The sequence below is a fragment of the Equus asinus genome, chromosome 2, assembly GCF_041296235.1.
Source record: "Equus asinus isolate D_3611 breed Donkey chromosome 2, EquAss-T2T_v2, whole genome shotgun sequence".
In the NCBI taxonomy this organism is placed as follows: domain Eukaryota; kingdom Metazoa; phylum Chordata; class Mammalia; order Perissodactyla; family Equidae; genus Equus; species Equus asinus.
The window spans coordinates 37,324,589-37,344,300 of NC_091791.1; the positions used below are offsets into that span (position 1 = coordinate 37,324,589).

A 19,712-nucleotide genomic window follows, 5' to 3' on the forward strand; every position below is an offset into this window, starting at 1 on the left:
TTTGAAGGAATTTACCACAGACTGGTAGGAACCCTTTCTTGAAGCAGGAGTCAATTTTTGTCTCCTTAGAGACACTGATTTGTGTGAATAGCAAACATTTTCTATTAATTGGCAAACTCAAGTTTTTGTTTCATAGATTCACATTGAATACTCTGGCTTTTGATACCAGATATTCCTGCAATCAATCCATTTCACTTTAGATTCCACTGACGCCAGACTGTATTCTAGGAAATTGACAAGCTCTGTCTTTAACAGAAGGTATAAAATTGTATTGGGATTAAATATTTGAAACAGATGTGTGATAGAACGCTTGTTACTTTGCTATAATTTCTATCATGCTCCATAGTTCCCCCACTGTTGCCTCTAAGTGGTCACGTTCTCAAACAGTTTTATTGGAGTATTTACTTTTGAATAAGCTTATATAACCATCCATAAGGAATAAAGCTATACTATATTGGTTCAATCAGTTCCAACCTCAGAGACTTTCACTCTGGTTACCATTATAATAAGCTCTTGTTGAAAGACTAGAATATTTTTTGGAGAAATATTTGTGGATGTATACATATATTATACATATAACAAAAATTATACCCAGAACCCCAAATTTTAATATTTGTTTAGTGCCAAAAACATAAGATTTTCCTATAGGAAACACTAGTGATGACTCTGATAATCTCAATCTATAGTTATTTTTAACAGTTTGAAATTTTCTATAATAAACACACAAAAAAGGGAAATAGTACAATGAATATCCATGAACCCATTACCCAGCTTAAAATATTACCAACATTCTCTCATGCTCGTTTTGTTTCCCATAGGCACAAATTTTAAAAAACATAACTACCATATCATTATCACATCCACAAAATTAACAACCACAAATGCTTTTAGTATCATTCACTACTCAGTTCAGTTTTCCCCACATACCCATTACTCTTAAGCAGTACTACTGACTAAATGGGTGATTTAATTGAGCATACTTAGCTCTTACCTCTATGTGTTTTTATTTATTTGGGAAGCTGGAATGTGTGATTTAATTTTGCACAATGCAAAAGGTTATTTTTTAAATGTTACAATCACATTAAGTCTTCCTCTCACCTCTGACTCTCTTTTCTTACTCAGAACCAATCACTGTTATCATTTTCTTATCTATGCGTCTAGAAATATTTTAGTTTTTTAAAATTTAAACTGCCTAAATATTGGACTTCCAGCTTTGTCTGACCTTTCAAATTGGAAAAAAGACTTTAACTTTTATGGTGTGAATTCTTCTGCCCTTCCTATCTCTTTAAATAGCTGGCCTATAGAATAGCAAATAAACAGTTAGTTAATTAAAAAAAAATTCACCTCAGGATACTGGCTCAGTTACCCTATGCTATGCTATGTACAATGGATGTTCTATGTAAAGTCAAGAGTTTCCTTTTGGTCTTCTACAATTTGAATATAAATCCTAAAAAACGATGAAATACCCATTTAGTTAGAAAAAAGGTGTTGAGCTTTTTTAGAACCTTTAGATCTGAACTAATAATTTTAGTCTTTTCGCTTTTTCTAGTGATAATTTCCTACAAATAACACACAGTTGCATATATTTTACAGTTTCAATCTTATTTTTATTCTCTTGTGGAATGCTAGGTTTAATGTTACAGTATGGTTGTCAAAGCTACTGAAATGTGACAAATGTCCATGTCTAAATGCTGCAGAACAGTATAACTTTAATGATTTTAGACAAAAAAAGTTGTTATTTTACAGCTGAGGTCTGATGGTTTTTAAACCGATGCCTATGTGTATGTCCAGCCACAAACCCTGGGGATGTTTATTACCTGTACATGTATATACAAATATATCCCAAACATATATATGCACACAGGCAATGTATTAATTTGTGTGAAATTTATAAAATTATATACATACACATACATGCATATCTATATACATATACCCACCCTCATCATTGAGCTCACTTTTCTAACATGTTAATCAACTTCATGCCCAATTATTATTGCTGCCCAGTATAACTACATGATTTTAGTGCCAATACCAAGCACCTTTTCGGATGCAGGATAGGTAACATCTGTGCATATAGATATGTGTATTTATGTATGTTTGTGTACGTAGAGGAATTATTTCTCCCTTTTATGCTTCAGTCATGCATTACTACAATAAACAGTCTCTTCACCATTGGTTTTGGAATTCCAAACAGTGTAAAATCTACTTCTGGAAAACTGTATATAGTTGTTCATAGTTACAAAAAATATATTATATATTTATATGATTGAAACCTATTGAGTACATATGTTCTCTGAATCTGGCTATATCCTAGCCATTAGATAAATTAAAAAAAAACACCCTCTTAATAGGATGTTATGAGAGCCTTAAATAGACCATTACCTGTATTTAGAATAGTTGATATATTTTAAAAGTTGACAAAATGATGTTAAAGATTTGAAAAACACTACGCTTCTGCATTAAATATATAAAGGTTTCCACCGAGGGCCTGGTTCAATTCATTGTCTAAGATTTTCATGTTCCAAGAGTGACCAATATCATAGTCATTATTCTTAAAATTATGGCTCATTAAGGCTTTTATACAAAAAAAAAAAGCCCTATTTTTAATCATTTATAAAAACAAGTTCTACTTAAAAGAAAAAATGTACATGAACACTAAAGTACTCATGGATATTATCCTGTACAAAGTGACTAAAGACAGGAGGCTCGTTCTCAGTAAGAACACCTCATGGTAGCGCGTGTAAACCTGGTTTGGTTCCTCTGCTCTGCAGCTATTCAGCATGTAAAATTTAAACCATTTCACATTAACGTTTAAATTTAATACAGTGCAAATATTTGAGAATAGCTTGTTCCCCCCAGTGAAACAAGAACCAGCGTTATGCTGAATATTCTTCAGATCTATTTACACATTGAGCTAAAAGTTCACCATAAACTTTGAAATTTGCTGAATATCAGCAGAAATGTAACTGAACTAGCAGCAATTGCATTTATAATATTTTGATAGTTACTTGAGAGAATGCATAAAATTTTCCAGGCTGTACTCTGAATCATATTGCTCTTGATCCCAAAGATCACTCAGGTTTTCAAGAATTGATTTCATACTTGCTTTTCCAGAAGTAGAGGTGTCAGCTTTTTCTGCTTTGCCATCCTTAAGAGAAATTGGCAGAAAGATAAAATGAAAAATTATTAACTTCAAAAATTATATTTTCCTTTAAAATATCACACTTGTTTCTAACATTGCACTTACTCAAGAGTTAATCACTTCAAGTGATGGGGAAGTTCATGATCTCATAAGATAGATAGCCTATTCTATTTTCCCAAGGCTTTAATAATTTTATTTGTCATTTTAAGCTTTTTATTCGGGAAGAATTTCAAGATTAATAAGAGCATTACAAAGAACTTATCGTTCACTGTATCACAGTGGCTTTGTCATTCTCTCCCCTGTATATGGACGTGTCTGTGTATGTATGTATACACAGATATATAGCTATCAGCTTCTTCCCAAAACCATCTGAGAGTAAGTTGTAGACATTAGGCCCCTTTATGCCTAGATAGGAATCAGCATGCATTCCCAAGAACAAAGGCATTCTCTTGAATAACCAAAGTACGAAGATCAAAATAAGCAAGTTTAATACTGATATATTAAAAGCTAACATATAGTCCATATTCCAGTTTTGCCAGTTGTCCCAATAGGATCCTTTATGGCAATAGCTTTAGCTTCTCTGCAACACCCTCCTAAGCCCAGTTCTCCTCACTGAAAGTCACCCACAAGAATATTCTTTCAAACAGAATAAAAGCTATGTGAAGACAGCAATCCATGTTCCTTTGAGCTTTCTTTTTTCTAGGTTACATGCATCTTCTTCTTTCAACCTTACCTAATATGATATAATTGAAGAACCTTCCTCCATTCTGGTCATCTTTTGCGGCCTTACTAATCTATTACTGTTTAAAATGCAGCACCCAGAACCATACATAATATTCTAAATGTGGCTTTACGCACAGAGTACAGTGGAACTATTCTCTCAGATTTGGACATGACAATTCTGCTATTACAGCCAGTTTAATTACATTATATGAGGTATTTCTCATGGTAATTTATGCTGACTATACCGTTTTCTGAACCTGTGCAGGACCTTAAATCGAACCCTATTAGTTTTACATTATTAGATTGATGAGTATTTCCAGCTGGTGTATCCTTTGATTATCAATTGTTCTCTGATGTACTAGTTCCATCATCCACAATAACAATAATGGCTACTATTGAGAATCTATACTAGGTACCCTAAGTGCTTGCATATATTATTTCATTTTATCTTCATAACCATGTAGTAATACAGACATTATTATTCTGCCAAGGGTGTAGATGCTCAGAGAAGCTAATTTGCCTAAGGTCACCAGTTAATAGGAGGCAGGGCAAGAAATGCAGACCCAGGTCTAGCTGATTCCAGTGACAGCTGTCCTTCAACAAGAAAGGACTAAGGAGAGAAACCTTGGGGCAAGTCACTGGAGACATCAACCAGAAAGTTAAACTTCAAACCTCCCCTAGTATCCTGGAGAGTCTCATCTGGACATCAAAAATTCCCTCAGAGGGTTGTCTAGCTGATACCAAAATGAATGCCTTTTCTGGTCCCTTTAATACTTTCACTAAGGAGTCCCAGGAAGTCTGTGAACACATTAAAGATACAGCAAATTGTATAAGTTCTTTACCTTATCAAGAGTAAACAGATCGAGAAGCTGATCTGTCCCCATACTCTGCAAACTAGAATTCTCTTGGCTAATAACAGTATTTGCTATGTTCATCTTGAATTTCTGTAAACCCATTATTTTCTCTTCCAGTGTTCCTCTGGTTATCAATCGGTACACGTTAACCACACGTTTCTGAATGAGAAAAAGAAGTTAAGCAACTATAGCACAAATAAATTCATAAGCTTTGAGGTTGACCAAGTCAGGCGGCTTACATACTTATACTAAATACTTTACTACTATCTAATTAGGATTGGGTTTTCTTTATTTATCTGGCCCCCTGAGCTTAAAATGTTTGCAGAGAATCACAGAATATTAGGAATGGACAGTGTTCCAGGTTTTCTTAGCCCCAGAACCTCATTTAATGCATGAGCAAGTTGTGCAACAGAATTTAAAGTGACTTGCTAAGGGTCACAACATTTATTAACATCAGAGTTGGAACTTAAACCAAAGCCTTCTGTCTTTTTTGGGGGGAGTATTTTTCCCAGTGAACAGGTTAACACCTGTGAGTGATGACTTTTTACCTGCCCAATGCGATGGGCCCGGTCCATGGCTTGTAAATCACGCATGGGATTCCAGTCGTGCTCCACAAATACCACTGTGTCAGCACCTGTTAAGTTAAGCCCTAAGCCACCAACGTGAGTTGTAAGTAAGAGAACATCTATGGATGGATCATTGTTAAACCTAAAAGTATAGATATAAAAAAATAAAATTAGTACATTTCTTTTTAAGGTTCCTATAACAGAAACTGTTTAATAAACTTTAAACAGTTTAATAAATTGTTTAATAGCACAAATGAGAACACATTTAAAAATCCATGATATGGACATTTCTGTGACCACTTGAAATGAAACTATCTTCTTTTAATATACATAACACATTTAGTAGTAGAAAGAATGTATTCTAGAACATGTCATAAATTTCATATACAGAAAGAAGTCCAATTAGGTTGTATTTTAGGATATCAGATAAAGACTAAGTTGCAAAAATGTAATTAAACACTAATTATAATTAAGACAAAACCCAACTATAAACCTTTACCATATGGAGACAGAAGAGGCAAGTGGGGGAAAATGCTAGATCAGTTAGGGAAGGCAGAGGATGAGGGTGTTGGTTGCTACTATCGTACTAATTCTAGAAGATATTGACAAAGGACATCTACTAGCTTCTAGGAAAAAAAACTAACATTATTACCAAGCTACCATTTATTACATTCTCACTATGAGTCAAGCAATGGGCTTTGTCTGCTATATGCATTATGTTATTTCACTGTTACTATAGCTCTATAAGGACATTAGCATTGTCCTTATTTTAGAGAGACTCAGGTTATATGGATGATAAACAGACCCAAGAGAACACTGCCTAAAATAGCAGAGTCAGGAGTCAAAATTGGGTCTGTCTGCCTCCAAAGCCCCTTCGTGCACCTCTAACTATATTGTGCCTAACCATCTCTTATGGATGCTTCTTAAAAACGCTGACTCTTGAAGTCAGCAGGTCTGGGACAGAACCTAGTAATCTGAATTTTAAAAAACTAACCCTAAGATTTCTAAACCAGAGGGTGCAGACCACACTTAAGAAACACTGCACTCACCAATTCTGCTTCCTAGCTGGGCCAGCTTCAGTTTGTTCTCAGCAGAGACACAGAGATCAGGATAGAAATCTTAGCTAAGCTACCTGTTTGCTTCCTCCCACCTCAACCCTCCAAAAAAGGTGAGGGGGAAAGTAGTTATCTCTATTTTTTGTTGATGCCTTAAATTTCTTTCATGCCCTTCAGAGTGCTTTCCTACTAGTCACATTTTTTTACTACTATTCAATTATATCTCTGTGGTTCTATATTTTAAACAGGGTTTAGTTGGGTTGAATTATAAAATAACAATAAAAAAAATTGCAGATATTTAGCCAAAGAAGATACTTCATGAGGCAAACATCTATGGAAGTAATAATATAATGACTATAGCTTGATTTATAAGAGTTTTAGAAGCCACTTACCGGGAAACAATGGAATGTCTCTGACCAGGAGGTATGCTGCCATCTAATCTCAAATAAGTGACAGAGGGTAAGTGAGGTTTGAGAAGATCATGTTCTACTATATCAAGCATGCTTTTAAGCTGACAGAAGATCAGTATCCTGTGCTGGGCCACAACAGACTCTGTGCCACTCTCTGAAGTGCTGCCATTTCCCAAACCACAGTCCAACAGCAACTTGAAAAAAGGATCAATTGTTATACAGGTGTTCAATATAAGTAGGCAACCAATCTCACTGTGACAAATATTTATCTTTGTGGTGAGAAAAGGCTAAACTTACCTATAACCTGGAAAACAGATTAGCATTTTGGGCTGCAGTCTGTTACCCTACAGCATCAGGAAGTAGTTTCTGAGGTGCTCAGGCTTAGAATTTCCTGGTCGCCTCTTGAAAGAGGTTCTCTAACCGGCCTTCTCCCCTTGCCTGAGTTCCTTGAGGCTCAGTAGGGCCTCAATAAATGTTTACTGAAAGTTATGACAATGAAGATACCCAGGCAAAATGGTTCATGAAGGGTTATGAGAAACTAGGGTGTGAAGAAAACATAATAAAGCAGCTAAATTTGGCAGAAATCAAAATTACGAAAAAGAAAGAAGAGAACCAAAAGCAGCATCTAGCTAGATCTCTTGGATTCCTGAGCTTACTACTACATCTGTAGACCAAGATCTTTAACGGCAAGAGCAACACTGCTATAGATCTTTGTATTTCCTGCTACTGAAGTGGTTCAGCGCTTGGCACATAGCAGGTACAATAAATAAATGAGTGAACAAAATCCAAGAGAACTGAGACAAACTTCAAATTCAATGTAAAACTCTCAGGGTATGGTGCAGAAAAAAGTCAACACGGTAGGCCTGAACTACTTTTCTTAGAAAGTCCTGCTTGCAAGGTCAGCCCTTGGCTGAAAGAAGTCTGGCAACTTGGATTTCGGGAGACTTTGCATCATTCTCTCTCTGATAAGGGTGGCTTACTGTGCTTAAACTGCTGTGCAAACAATGTAATTTATGCTGAGAGCTGCTGTCTTTCTGAAAGTCTAGAATTTTGGTACATACTAGGCAGAGGGAGTCTATGTGATCAGACCCAATAAAAACTTTGGACAATGAGTCTCTAATGAGCTTCCTTATTCTTTCTCTTCTACCCAACAGCACTCAAATTTTAAATTTTTATTAGACTGCCCTAGGTATTTTCCCATCCTTGAGAGTAGAGTAGACATATAGTGTACTACACCAAGGAACTTCTCCAAGTGAAAGAAAGAAATGGGATAAATGTAATTATCCCTATCTCTTGCCCCTAAATCTGTAATCAGATTGCTAACCAAGTTAAATTAATTTTTAAAACTCCCTTCTAGGATGTTTTATGAGATTATGACGTGTGGTACGCAGTATAAAGAACGTGACATCATCAGTGGGACATTCTACATGGATGCTATAAAACAGGAGTTTGAGAGACAGAATTTATCAGAAGGTCATTGTCATGCACATTCAATTATCTCAGTCCCTTATGCAGCAATATCACAAACCTTCCAGACAACCAGTCATATAAAGAACATTCAACTACGACTTCTTCTTCAAGTCCACACTCATCAGACAATCTTCCTAATATAATCTTCATTCAGGGTAGCTATCCTACTGGGTTGTAGGGACAGATCATTTGATATAAGTATTCTTGTCTGGTGGCAGAACTGCCCTTCTGGTTTTCTCAATAATGTTGTATAACTTGAGTCTGCCCTGAGAAGGCTGAACTCCAAGTATCCTGGCAAAATCTAGTTTGTGGCCTTGAAAGGTGTAGACTCTAGAAAATGGTTACCTAGGCCACCTGATATGGATGTCTGAGAGGCCAGCTGCCTCCCCAGAGAGGAATTTAATTTTATTTTGCCCTAACTTCAGCATAGACTAAATTACCCCAGGTTTTTCAAGCTATCCCTCATGTAAAATAATCTCTAGATTATTTTGATCTTCCATTTAAAGCCCAAAACTATAAATGATATTCAAAATTTGGTCTGACTGGTATAAAATACAGTGAAACTATGATGCCATCATTTTGGCCATTACACTGTTATTAATCCCACCGAAGACCATATTAGCTTTATTTATTGGCAACTAATTCATCTAGTAGGTTTATAGTGAACTTGTCATCAAATCAAACTCAACTTTACCCTATATGAAATGTTCACCAAGTCTGACAGAATCTATATTTACCTAAATGTTTTCTTTTAAATTTTTTCTTTTTTAAGATTGGCCTCGAGCTAACATCTGTTGCCAATCTTTTTTTTTTTTTTCCCTCTTCTTCTCCTCAAAGCCCCCCAGTACATAGTTCCATCTTCTAGTTGTAGGTCCTTCTAGTTCTGCCTCAACATGGCTTGATGAGCAGTGCTAGGTCCTCGCCCAGGATCCGAACCAGCAAAACCCTAGGTCACCAAAGTGGAGTGTGTGAACTTAACCACTTGGCCATGGCGCCGGCCCCACTAAGTGTTTTCTTTTAAACTTGACTCTGCTTATCTCCCTTAAATTTCACTTAGAGTTTCAGTTCATCATTCCAGTCTCCTGAAATTTTAAAATTCTGTCTCTGACAATATTAAATACTTCTGGTACTATTACTTGCTGATAAACCTGTTTCTGTATTTCTAGTGCCCTATTTTTAAAAAGCAAATAAGACCTCTCCCCTACTTCAGATAACACATATTTTAAAGGAAAGGGAGGGGAGGAGAGGGACGGAGGGGAGGAGAGGAGAAGTGTGGGGAGGAAAGGGAGGAAGGAAGGAAGGAAGGAAAGGAAGGAAGAAAAGAAGGAAAGAAGGAAGGTAGGTACGTTCTCTCTCTTGAGACAGAACCTTTACTTTGCATGGCTGAAAAGAACTGAGAAAATGGAAAAGAAGGGTTCTAAAACAGCCCTCTGTGACTATGGCCAGAAACAATCTGGGCCTAAGTTGCAGAGTTCCTAAAGCATCTTAATTCCCAGAAATAACTGCAGGAAAAAAAATAATGTACCAAAAAATAAACTAAAAAATAATTTCAAGCCTGTAGTATAATTAAAATTGTGGATGAAATTCAATTTTTATTTGAAAATAGATCTAATTAGCTGATTCCTTGACTAAATATATCTTAGAGCTTTACCTAATATATCAGCTATGTTAAGAAAATCATCAACATTTTATATACAAAGTTTGGTCAAACAAGAAAACTATTCCATATATAAACCACCTAAACATAATAGTCATTCTTCAATTTTATGGTAAAAGTCCGTTCTTTAACATTTAGTGAAATAAGGATACATACTTGGATGTCATATTATAATGATTATATATTACCATTATATAATATTTTCTATACTAACCCATGTGAAATCTAAAATCTTCATTCATTAGTTATTCTCAATGAAATTTAGGCCAGAATAACTACAGAAACCTAAAAGAATTACTAAAGTCCAGATTTTACTATAAGATATTAATTTTTAAGACTAGTTAGAACTAAAGGATATTAGCATTAATGTTTTGGTGCTTGAAATTGGTTCTTTTAATTTAACCTTTTGAAATCTTGGAATTTTTTAAAAGCTATACCAAGACAGTGACATGAGCAAAATGGCAGAGTAGGCAGCTCCCAATAAACTCAACGAGTTCCACAGTGACACACATTATAATCAGACCCTTGAAAGACAAAGAGAGAAGCTTGAAAGCAGTAAGAGAAAAGTGATTCATCATGTAAAAGGGATCCTTAGTAAGATTAACACCTGATTTCTCATGAGAAACAATGGAGGACATTATGGAGAAAATGAAAAGAATCTACAGAATGGGAAAAAGTATTTGCAAATCATATACCTGATAAGGGCTTAATCTAGAATATAAAAGAACTCCTAAAAGTCAACCAAAAGACAAACAATCCAACTAAAAAATGGTCAAAGGTTGTAAACAGGCATTCCTCCAAAGAAGATATACAATGTCTAATAAGTACATCAAAAGATGCTCAACATCATTAGTCATGAGAGACAGGAAATCAAATTGACACTGAGATATCACTTCATACCTACTGGGATGGCTATAATTTAAAAAAAAAAAAAGTGAAATATACGTTGGCAAGGATGTGGAGAAATTAGAACCCTGGCCCATTGCTGGGGGGAATGGAAATGGTGCAGACAAGTATGGAAAACTGTTTGGCAGTTCCTGAAAAAGTTAAACATAGAATTGTTATATGATCCAGCAATTCCACTCCTAGATCTAAATCCAGAAGAAATGAAAAGAGGGATTGAAAGAGATACTTATAAGACAACATTCACTGCAGCATTATTCACAATAGCCAAAAGGTGGGAACAACTCAAGTGTCCGTCAGCACATGACTGAATAAACAAAATGTAGTGTAAACATCATCACCATAATAATAATGGAATATTATTCAGCCATAAAAATGAATGAAGTACTGATGCATGCTGCAACATGAATGAACCTTGAAAATAAGTGAAATAAGTGAGTTGCAAAAGGACAAATATTGTATGATTCCACTTACATGAAATATTTATAACAGGCAAATTCAGACAGAAAGTAGATTAGAGGTTACCAGGGGTTGGGGGAGAAGGGAATGGGAAGTTACTGGTTAATGAGTATAGAGTTTCTGTTTGGGTAATGGAAAAATTTTGGAAATAAATAGTGGTGATGGTTGTACAACATTACAAATATAATTAATGCTACAGAATTGTACACTTAAAAATCACTAAAAATGGCATATATTATGCTATATATATTTCACACACTTTTTAAAAAAGCTATACCAAAAATTTAATAAACCAAATTAAAAAATAAAAGAAACAGCAAACACATCAGTAATCTTTTGGAAAAGCAAATTTACCTGGTGTTACAGATCAGGAATGTACAACACTCATCTAACACTTAAAAGATCTACTTACTTGTTTCAAAGCTGAGAGTTTAGGGGCATGTTGAATATCGTGAAGAGAAGAATTCTGAACTGCCAGTTTTTCAGTAGTACTCTTGAACTCTGGATGTTGAGGTGTTAAAACTAATGCTGGATGGTTGCATAGTTTACGTAAGTACTGTAATGCCTTTAAGGGGTAAAAAAAAAAAAAAAAAGCATAAACAAGTCCACTTCACATGCCACAAATGTTTCTATCTCAATATCTCTTCCATCTATCTAGAATGCCTTTCTTTCTCTTCTCGCTACTCCTACTCATTTGTCAAGAACCAGTTCAAATGTCTCATCTGTGATGCTTTCATATGTGCTTCTTGTGCAGTTTGTATTTATTTTTATGAGAGCATCTATAATTTGTACAAATTGTACTATTTATGTCTGTCTCTCCCACTAGACAATGAACTTCTCATGGCAGAAAGAGTATCTTATTCATTAGCTTCTATAGCTAACCCTTTCCCACCCAAAGTGCCTGATAATGCTTAACAGATGCTTCTGGAACCAGGCATCATTTCCTAAAGAAGGGTGTCTCAAACTTTAGTGAGTGTAAACATTTCTTGAGGACCTTATAAGTCGGCAAATCTCTCCCCTCTACACAGTATTGTGACTCAGTAGGTCTGGTGTGGAGGAGGGGAAAGTGGAGCTAGGTAGTTATTTCAAGTGGTTGTGTTTGAGAATCAGCATCCTATAGGATCTCTTCTTTCTTTTCTCTGATTCAGCCACACCCTTTCTCTTTTGCTTTTTACTTGGCTTATGATTTGCGTCTCATCCTTGGCACAAAGATTTGTATTAGTAAGCTCCACTGACAAGGCTCAAGAGACTGCTGGGCACTATGGGATAGGTATAAGCCTTCACAACCACCTTTTCCCTCTTCTATCTTTAAAAATACTACAGTACTTACTTTATTGGTGGCAAGGGGGTTTGGGAGGTTTTCTATGGTGATTATTTCAAAAGAGAAAGAAAAAACTTGAGTTAACGCTTTCCATCTTTTTCATTTGTTATTCCCGCAAGCACATTAGGCATCCACTGTCTCAGGACTTCTCTACTTTTGGTATCCTCTGCCTGGAACTGCTTCCCCCACATATCTGCATGCCTCAATCCTCCTTCAGATCTCTGCTTAAATGTCACCCTCTCAGTGAGGCTGTCCCTGATCCCTCTATTAAAACTTACAACGTACCCTCTTATACTGTATAACCCCATACTCTTTTTCTCTTACATAATATGTATTTTACTTACTTACTCATTTTTCATCTCTACAAGGGAAAGAGTCTGTTTTGTCCACTGTTTTAATTAACCCCCGAGTTTAGAAAAATTACTGCCTTGTGGTAGGAGTTCTAATAATTTTTTAATGGAAAGCAAAAGATTCTCTACTCTAAAACCCTTCTTTTTATGCAATATACAAATGTATATTGCATTTTACACATTTAATATTCAATTACCTAATTATGAATATGAAAATAAGTTGGCCCTTTTACCTATTTTCAAGAATGTATACACAATATTGAATAAATTTTAAAAAGCCATATTTCAGTGTTCCATGTAAAAATTGTTGTATTGAAGAACATTCTTCAGCAACATTTAAAAAGTGGACTATAATCTATACCTGGAATACATGGCCTGTAGCTTTAAGCTTCGGTTTTTCAGTTTCTTCAGAAAGTGCAGCTGAAGAAACTGTTTCATCAACATCACATTTGGCACGAGACTTAGCAAAATCCTCATACAGCTGAACCTGTAAAATCACCCCCATGAAAGTAATAAGTATATTTATTTTCAATTAGTCAAAACATAACTGCAAAGGCCAATAAGAGCAGTAATTTCAAATCAGCCCTCATTAAAGAAAATAAGTTATGATGCCTATACTTCACTACTGATTAGATTATCCACTGCATCTTGGTGAATTCCTTTAAAATTACATTTAGAAAACAAGTGTAACACATTAAATTTGGTGCTGAAAACTAGTCAAATAGGCCTAGACTCAATTTTTCCACTTTTTTTTTAAATATTGGCTCTAACATCTGTTGCCAATCTTTTTCTTCTTCTTCTCCCCAAAGCCCCTCAAGTACATAGTTGCATATTCTAGTTGTAGGTCCTTCTAGTTCTACTATGTGGGGTGCCACCTCAGCATGGCTTGATGAGCAGTGCTTAGGTCTGCACCCGGGATCTAAACTGGCAAAACCCTGGGCTGCTGAAGCAGAGTGTGCAAACTTAACCACTCAGCTACAGGGCCAGCCCTTTCTATTCTTTTCAAGAAGATAAAAACATTATCAATAAAAGAGAACCTGAACCCTTACAAGTAAATGACAAATATTTTCCTTAAGTGAAGTTATATGGTCAAGACCTTATAGGTATGTTCCCAGAGACAAAGTTTAAAAATAATACTAATGCTGCCTAAAAGGGAACTTTTATCAAGTTTAAGGCATTACACTGGGGTCTGGGTTCCTATCTTATACATGCTAAAACAATGTGAAAGAGAAGAAAATCTAGAGTGCCAAAGAACAGAAGTAGAGAATAAAAACCTATGGATGCTAAATAAAGCCAAATGTTACTTCCCTCCCCAGCTCCCTTCCTCCAGTCTACTTAAATGTGTTTTATGCTCATGTAATAATACCACCACCAGTCTATCACTACAGATTTTTTTTCATATAGCACCTCTTCTTTATTACACTTACTTTAAAAAGTCTTCATCTCATTACCTTTAAAATATTCCTTTCAAGGAATATTAATAAATCTTTACAAATGAGGAATGGAGCCCCAAGGAGATGAGGTTGATCATATAAATGAACACAAAGCTCTCAGCATCTAGATTAATGTCCTACCTGCTAAACTCAAGTTGTATAGATAAATACTAATAGGTTAACTGTCTAAACATTGGAGGGGAAAGAAGGTAAGTTTCTGGGTGTCTCTGTATCTTTTACTCACTTGGCCATACTAAATCAACTCATAATACTGAAATAGATTGATGCATACTAACCTAGAACATGAAGTAAATATTCAAATAGAAAGTTCTGATTACAGGCCATGTCTTACTAAGATAAAGGACAGTTTCCCTTCATAAAATACTACGCAAGGAAAGGCATACAATAAATTCCTTTGATAATGGTCTCTAGGTACAAAATCAGTACTGTATAGAAGCCAAAACTTATTTCAAAAATTTACTGGCAATGCAATAATACTTTGAAAGGAATGAAGTTCCACTTCCCAAGGTTTGAAACTCAGCTCTGATGTATATTAGCCATGTAACCTTGAGCAAGTTACTTAACATTTTTTGAGCTTTACTTTCCTTATTTGCAAAAATGGGGACTGACAATATCTATAATGCTGTTGTGACGATATGATATTACAGGCAGATTGCTGGCCCTTATAAATATTGCCTTATTTCCTTATCACTTTAACCTTGTAACTTTTTAAATTAACTAGACATATAAGAAAGCAATTATAATACTGGATTTTGTTTTAATGCTATATGCAAAATGCACATATCCAAACAGATTCATTTAGGTTTGAAAAAGAATATTCCAAAAGTCTAGGGAAGCAGAAGCTAGATTAGTGTGATAAAGCCAAAGGCTAATCCCCTTTATTCAATACTTTTGTGGCTTACTCAAAACATTCTACTAGTAAGTATACCACCAACAACCACAAATACAATCGCCAGATTCCTAACCTGGAGAGGACTAAGAGTACAATAATAGTCTTGAATAATTTTGGGTGGAAGATCCTGCAAAACGTCTTCTTTCATTCTTCTCAAAAGAAATGGCAGGACTTGGCGATGTAGTGCATCCATCGCAAGAACACCTGTTAATAAGAGAAAATAGCTTTAAAAAAGTTAGGAATAAGTTATATTCACTTGCACAGAATATATAATTACATCTCTTTTTCATACCTGCTTCTTGTTCTCGACTGGAGCTTCGAGCATCCCTACTTGCTAATATAGGTTTACCATACCGAGCAGCAAACTGGCGTTCAGTCCCCAAAAATCCTGGCATGAGGAAATCAAATAATGACCACAGCTCCAAAACGTTGTTCTAAATATAAGAAAGGAGCACCAGTTATATTTTATACTGAGATTATTTCCTTACACTTAAAAAATGGAACATTAATGAAAGCCCATTATGATGACATAGATGAGAGTTTATCACCACATTTTTAGGTATATGGTAAAAGTCTGTATTTTAAATGTGTAAAATTCAGGTCAGCATCCTTGGAGAAAATACTCTACCCTATTTGGGGGAAATTTTCAAGTCTCTTCCACCAGAAGAAGCCTTGGTCCATAGTATTTAAATCCTATTGGTGGCATTTATCAGGTAGTGAATAGAAGAGCAGAAAGATGAGTATGTTTCTGATTCTTTTAACTTTGACACTCAAATTAACAGCAAGATTTAAGGAATTCGGCCAATATCACCATTTCTTTAACAAAGAAGAACTTAGAAGAGTTTGGTTATAGGTCAAATCTACCCAGCATTTATGGATGACAAGGAACTGGCACAGGTTCTTTCCAATTCTACCTTTAAAGCTTCATGAAAAAAGAAATCAGTACTTTTTCATTTTGGATGCTTTCCCAATATGTGTGGATACTAAAGTACCATCCTACCACCCCCTTGTCCCTTCTGCTCAGGCTCTGGCTCACCATGCTGGGCTGCCCTCCCATATGGACATCCTTTTAATCCCATTTAGGCTATGCCCCACCGCCACCCTGGGCTAACATCAATCTTTGGTGCCCAAACCCCCATTACAACTTCAGAACTAAATTGTTCAGTTGGGGAAGGGAGAAAGAAAGAGGGCCTTTAAGCAAACAATGACAACAACAAATTTAAAAAACCTTTTGTTGTGAAAGCAATAACCTATTTAAAAATACTGTGAAGTTTCTCTATAAATTTAAACTGAAGCAAAACAAATCTTGATAATTCAAGCCTAAAGAGTCTTTTTTCCCTTTTAAATATACTTCTTACTTCTATTACATTTTTAAATGCTTGTAATTAAGTTATCTCTTGTGGTTATTAAAATCTGTAGTGTTCACTTAATGGGTAAAACCCTAACACTTAGAATAATCAGTCTATCACCAAAAATAAACTTAAAAGAAAAGTAACAAATACATAAAAAACCATCAATTATTTTTGAGAAGGAATCTTACAGGTCACTTGGCTAAGTGGAGAATGGAGGGTATTTTCCCATCAGAGTTGGCTATCCAAACTAGGTGTGAACTTTTGCAACCTATTCCTCTGGAAAATAACAGAATCTCTCAAAACTATCAGAAGACATCCACATACGCGCCCATTTCCTTCCTTTTCCAAGATAAACGTCTACAATCTCTTCCCTTCAAATTGCCTCCTAACCACAGGTATTTACACCTCCACTATATGATGATTCACCTCTAGCTTTTCAATGTTAAATAAATCAGATTGTAGTATAATACTGGAGAAGAAGAATGGCCTGTGTAGAACAGTCTAATGTCTCCCATACTTTGGACATAAGACTTCTATTTACATAGCCTAAAATTATATTTTAAATATGAATTTTAAAACATAGTTTGCTCAGATACTGCTACATACCAAATGAACCACCAAAACAGCAAGGTAATTACAGGAAATCATCATTCCTATAAACTAAAAAAAATTAAAAACCTCTCCTTTAATTCACTGCCAAATGCCAACTCTTCTTCCACATGGCAAATATTAAAAAAAAAAAAAAAGTATATAGTTACCTGGATTGGTGTTCCAGAAAGAATAATTCTGTAATTAGCAGTCAGTTGTTTTACTGCTTTTGACAATTTTGTTTTTCCATTTTTGATGACATGGCCTTCATCAAGAATACAGTAGTTAAATTTAATATTTCTAAGGGAGAATAAACAAAAAATTTTTAGCATCTTTTACTATATGTCAGGAACTATATGAAGAGTCTTTGAGGTAGGAAAATATTAAGTCTCTTCAAATTTGATACTAAGTTTTTCTGAAGAAAAAAATTTTAATTCTTACCTAAAGAAATCTATGTCATTCCTCACAACATCATATGAAGCCACTATCAGATTGTGCCTTTTTACTTGATGCTGTAATCTGTATTTAAAAATAAGTAAGGTTAGGAAACAGGGAATCCGCAGAGTTTATAATATAATTTCAAAGGGGGAAACTACAGCTACCATTGTATAAGGTGCTTTCAATTTGCCTACTAAGCCCAACATTCCCTTCTGCTTACTCTACATCCCTGACCCTGCTACTTGAAGGCCATTCCACTTATGACTTGGCCTTGCTGCCTTTAAAGCAGTGTGATTAGAAAGAGACAGGTATCTAACTCAAAATGTGGTGGACATTTTATCTGCCAACAACTCTTCCTTAGAGGCACTATTCCTTCACCACTCCATGTTGTGCTGGGGCGGGGATGGAGCAGCTATCAATCACACGTCCCCATTATCACCAAAGAGATGAAGTATTTGAATCAGGTTGAGCCATTCACAGTATTTTATTCCCTGACTACAGCGGCTGGTTTGGCGATAACCCAAACAAGGCCAGTGAGTGATCTCCAGCATTGATACATTCATGATGAAAGAGAGATCTCTCTTCACTGTAGTTGCCAAGCTAGGAGAATGTGGGTCTAAGACTGTCCATGGTCATCTTATCCACCAATTTTAGACTGAAGTCCAGCACAGACCAATAGAACAAGTTATTTATGGGGAAGAAGAGCAAATGAGAGCAATCTAGATATGCCTGAAGCAAGAATTCACCACTGAAATTCTCGATTTAGTGAATTGATGAATTTCCTATTCACTTAAGCTAGTTTGAGTTGAGTTTCTATCACCCGTAAGTGAATGAATTCTAACTAACAGACACTACAGTAAGTTCCTAAAGAGTGCAAGCTGTTGAACTGCCTGTGTTCAAATCCTCATTCTGCCAATTAGCTGAGTGACCTTGGACCCAGTCCCCATGTCTTGGACTCCTCATCTGCAAATTGGGAAGAATAATAGTACCCACACCTCATAAGGTGATTGTGAGAATACACAATATACAATTTTACATAAATGTAAAACTGCTTAGAATAATGCCTGGCCATTAAGTGTTCAGTATATGTCAGCTATTATTAATACAGAGGGCAGCAAGACTAAGGAGTAATCAGCAACCTATGATTATCCAAGCTTTAAAAGATAAACTGAAATCAAAGAGACTGCGCTCTTCAAAATTTGTATTTAGGAACATAAGAGATGTACTAGTTAACACAAACAGGGCAAAGCTAATAGAACTCTATTGCTGCTACGGTATCAGGGCACCTGGAGTAGCCATTGTGGACCAAAAGCACTTTTGGGGAGAGAGAAGAAGGAAAAGGGAGCTCTTAGGGAAAGTGGGTAGAGAATAAAAATACAATAGAAGCAGCTAGGAGATGCTATGGTCAAAAGGGTAGCAAGAAGGGCACAGAGATGGCTTTGGTTCATTACAGTTTCTAGTTCCAATACTTAGAAAGCCCACTTGATTGTTAACAATGGCTAAAGTCCTTGAATTTTGATAAGTCTCACTCATCAAAGATAATTATATCTTTACAATGTACGCTCACCTTCTTAAATAAGTTTCTATGTCTGACAATCAAAAAAACTAACTAGAATTCATTTTTAATAAATTTTAATTCTTCCAAACTACTTAAAGCAAAAGAGCAAACATTTTTTGTTGTACAGTTCTTACCTTATTCTTTCAGTAGGAGGTCCAGTATAGTGCAATGGATTGAGATATTCTCTGGAGCAAAATTTACCTACTTCATCCACCCAATGACCTGTTAATGTTGGCGGACAAACCACCAAGGAAGGAAGTGGCATACATTCTGCCAATTTTGATCTTGCATATTCCTGTGCCCTTTACAAGAACAAAACACAATAAATTAACTAGCTTGTTTACATTTCTCAGCATCTGGAAGCCTTCTTTTAAAATATTTTAAATTACCTGTGACAATGATCTCCTGCTAGAATGCAGATGGACTGTAAAGTTTTCCCTAAACCCATGTCATCACACAGAATTCCATGCAGTTTATACTTATTAAGAAATGCTAACCAGTTCACACCATCCTGAAA

General features: G+C 35.5%; 2 protein-coding genes across 13 annotated transcripts in view; one reads left to right on the top strand and one right to left on the bottom strand.

Annotated features, from left to right (window-relative positions):
- The window catches only part of CPEB3 (cytoplasmic polyadenylation element binding protein 3), a 230,789-nt gene that overhangs the window by 205,050 nt on the left and 6,027 nt on the right, over positions 1–19,712 (top strand). The gene's annotated exons all lie outside the window — the stretch shown is intronic.
- BTAF1 (B-TFIID TATA-box binding protein associated factor 1) overlaps positions 1,586–19,712 on the bottom strand; it is a 92,140-nt gene continuing 74,013 nt past the window's right edge. For all 8 annotated transcript variants that reach the window (XM_014839428.3, XM_044754156.2, XM_070487167.1 and 5 more), the window contains 12 exons: positions 19,585–19,706; positions 19,330–19,497; positions 17,641–17,718; positions 17,370–17,499; positions 15,552–15,693; positions 15,333–15,463; positions 13,275–13,400; positions 11,655–11,807; positions 6,736–6,947; positions 5,271–5,430; positions 4,711–4,881; positions 1,586–3,151 (listed from right to left, as the gene is read on the bottom strand). In XM_014839428.3, the coding sequence (XP_014694914.3) occupies positions 3,008–3,151; positions 4,711–4,881; positions 5,271–5,430; positions 6,736–6,947; positions 11,655–11,807; positions 13,275–13,400; positions 15,333–15,463; positions 15,552–15,693; positions 17,370–17,499; positions 17,641–17,718; positions 19,330–19,497; positions 19,585–19,706 (1,737 nt within the window). In that variant the 3' untranslated portion in view covers positions 1,586–3,007. The remainder of the gene's footprint in view (positions 3,152–4,710; positions 4,882–5,270; positions 5,431–6,735; positions 6,948–11,654; positions 11,808–13,274; positions 13,401–15,332; positions 15,464–15,551; positions 15,694–17,369; positions 17,500–17,640; positions 17,719–19,329; positions 19,498–19,584; positions 19,707–19,712) is intronic.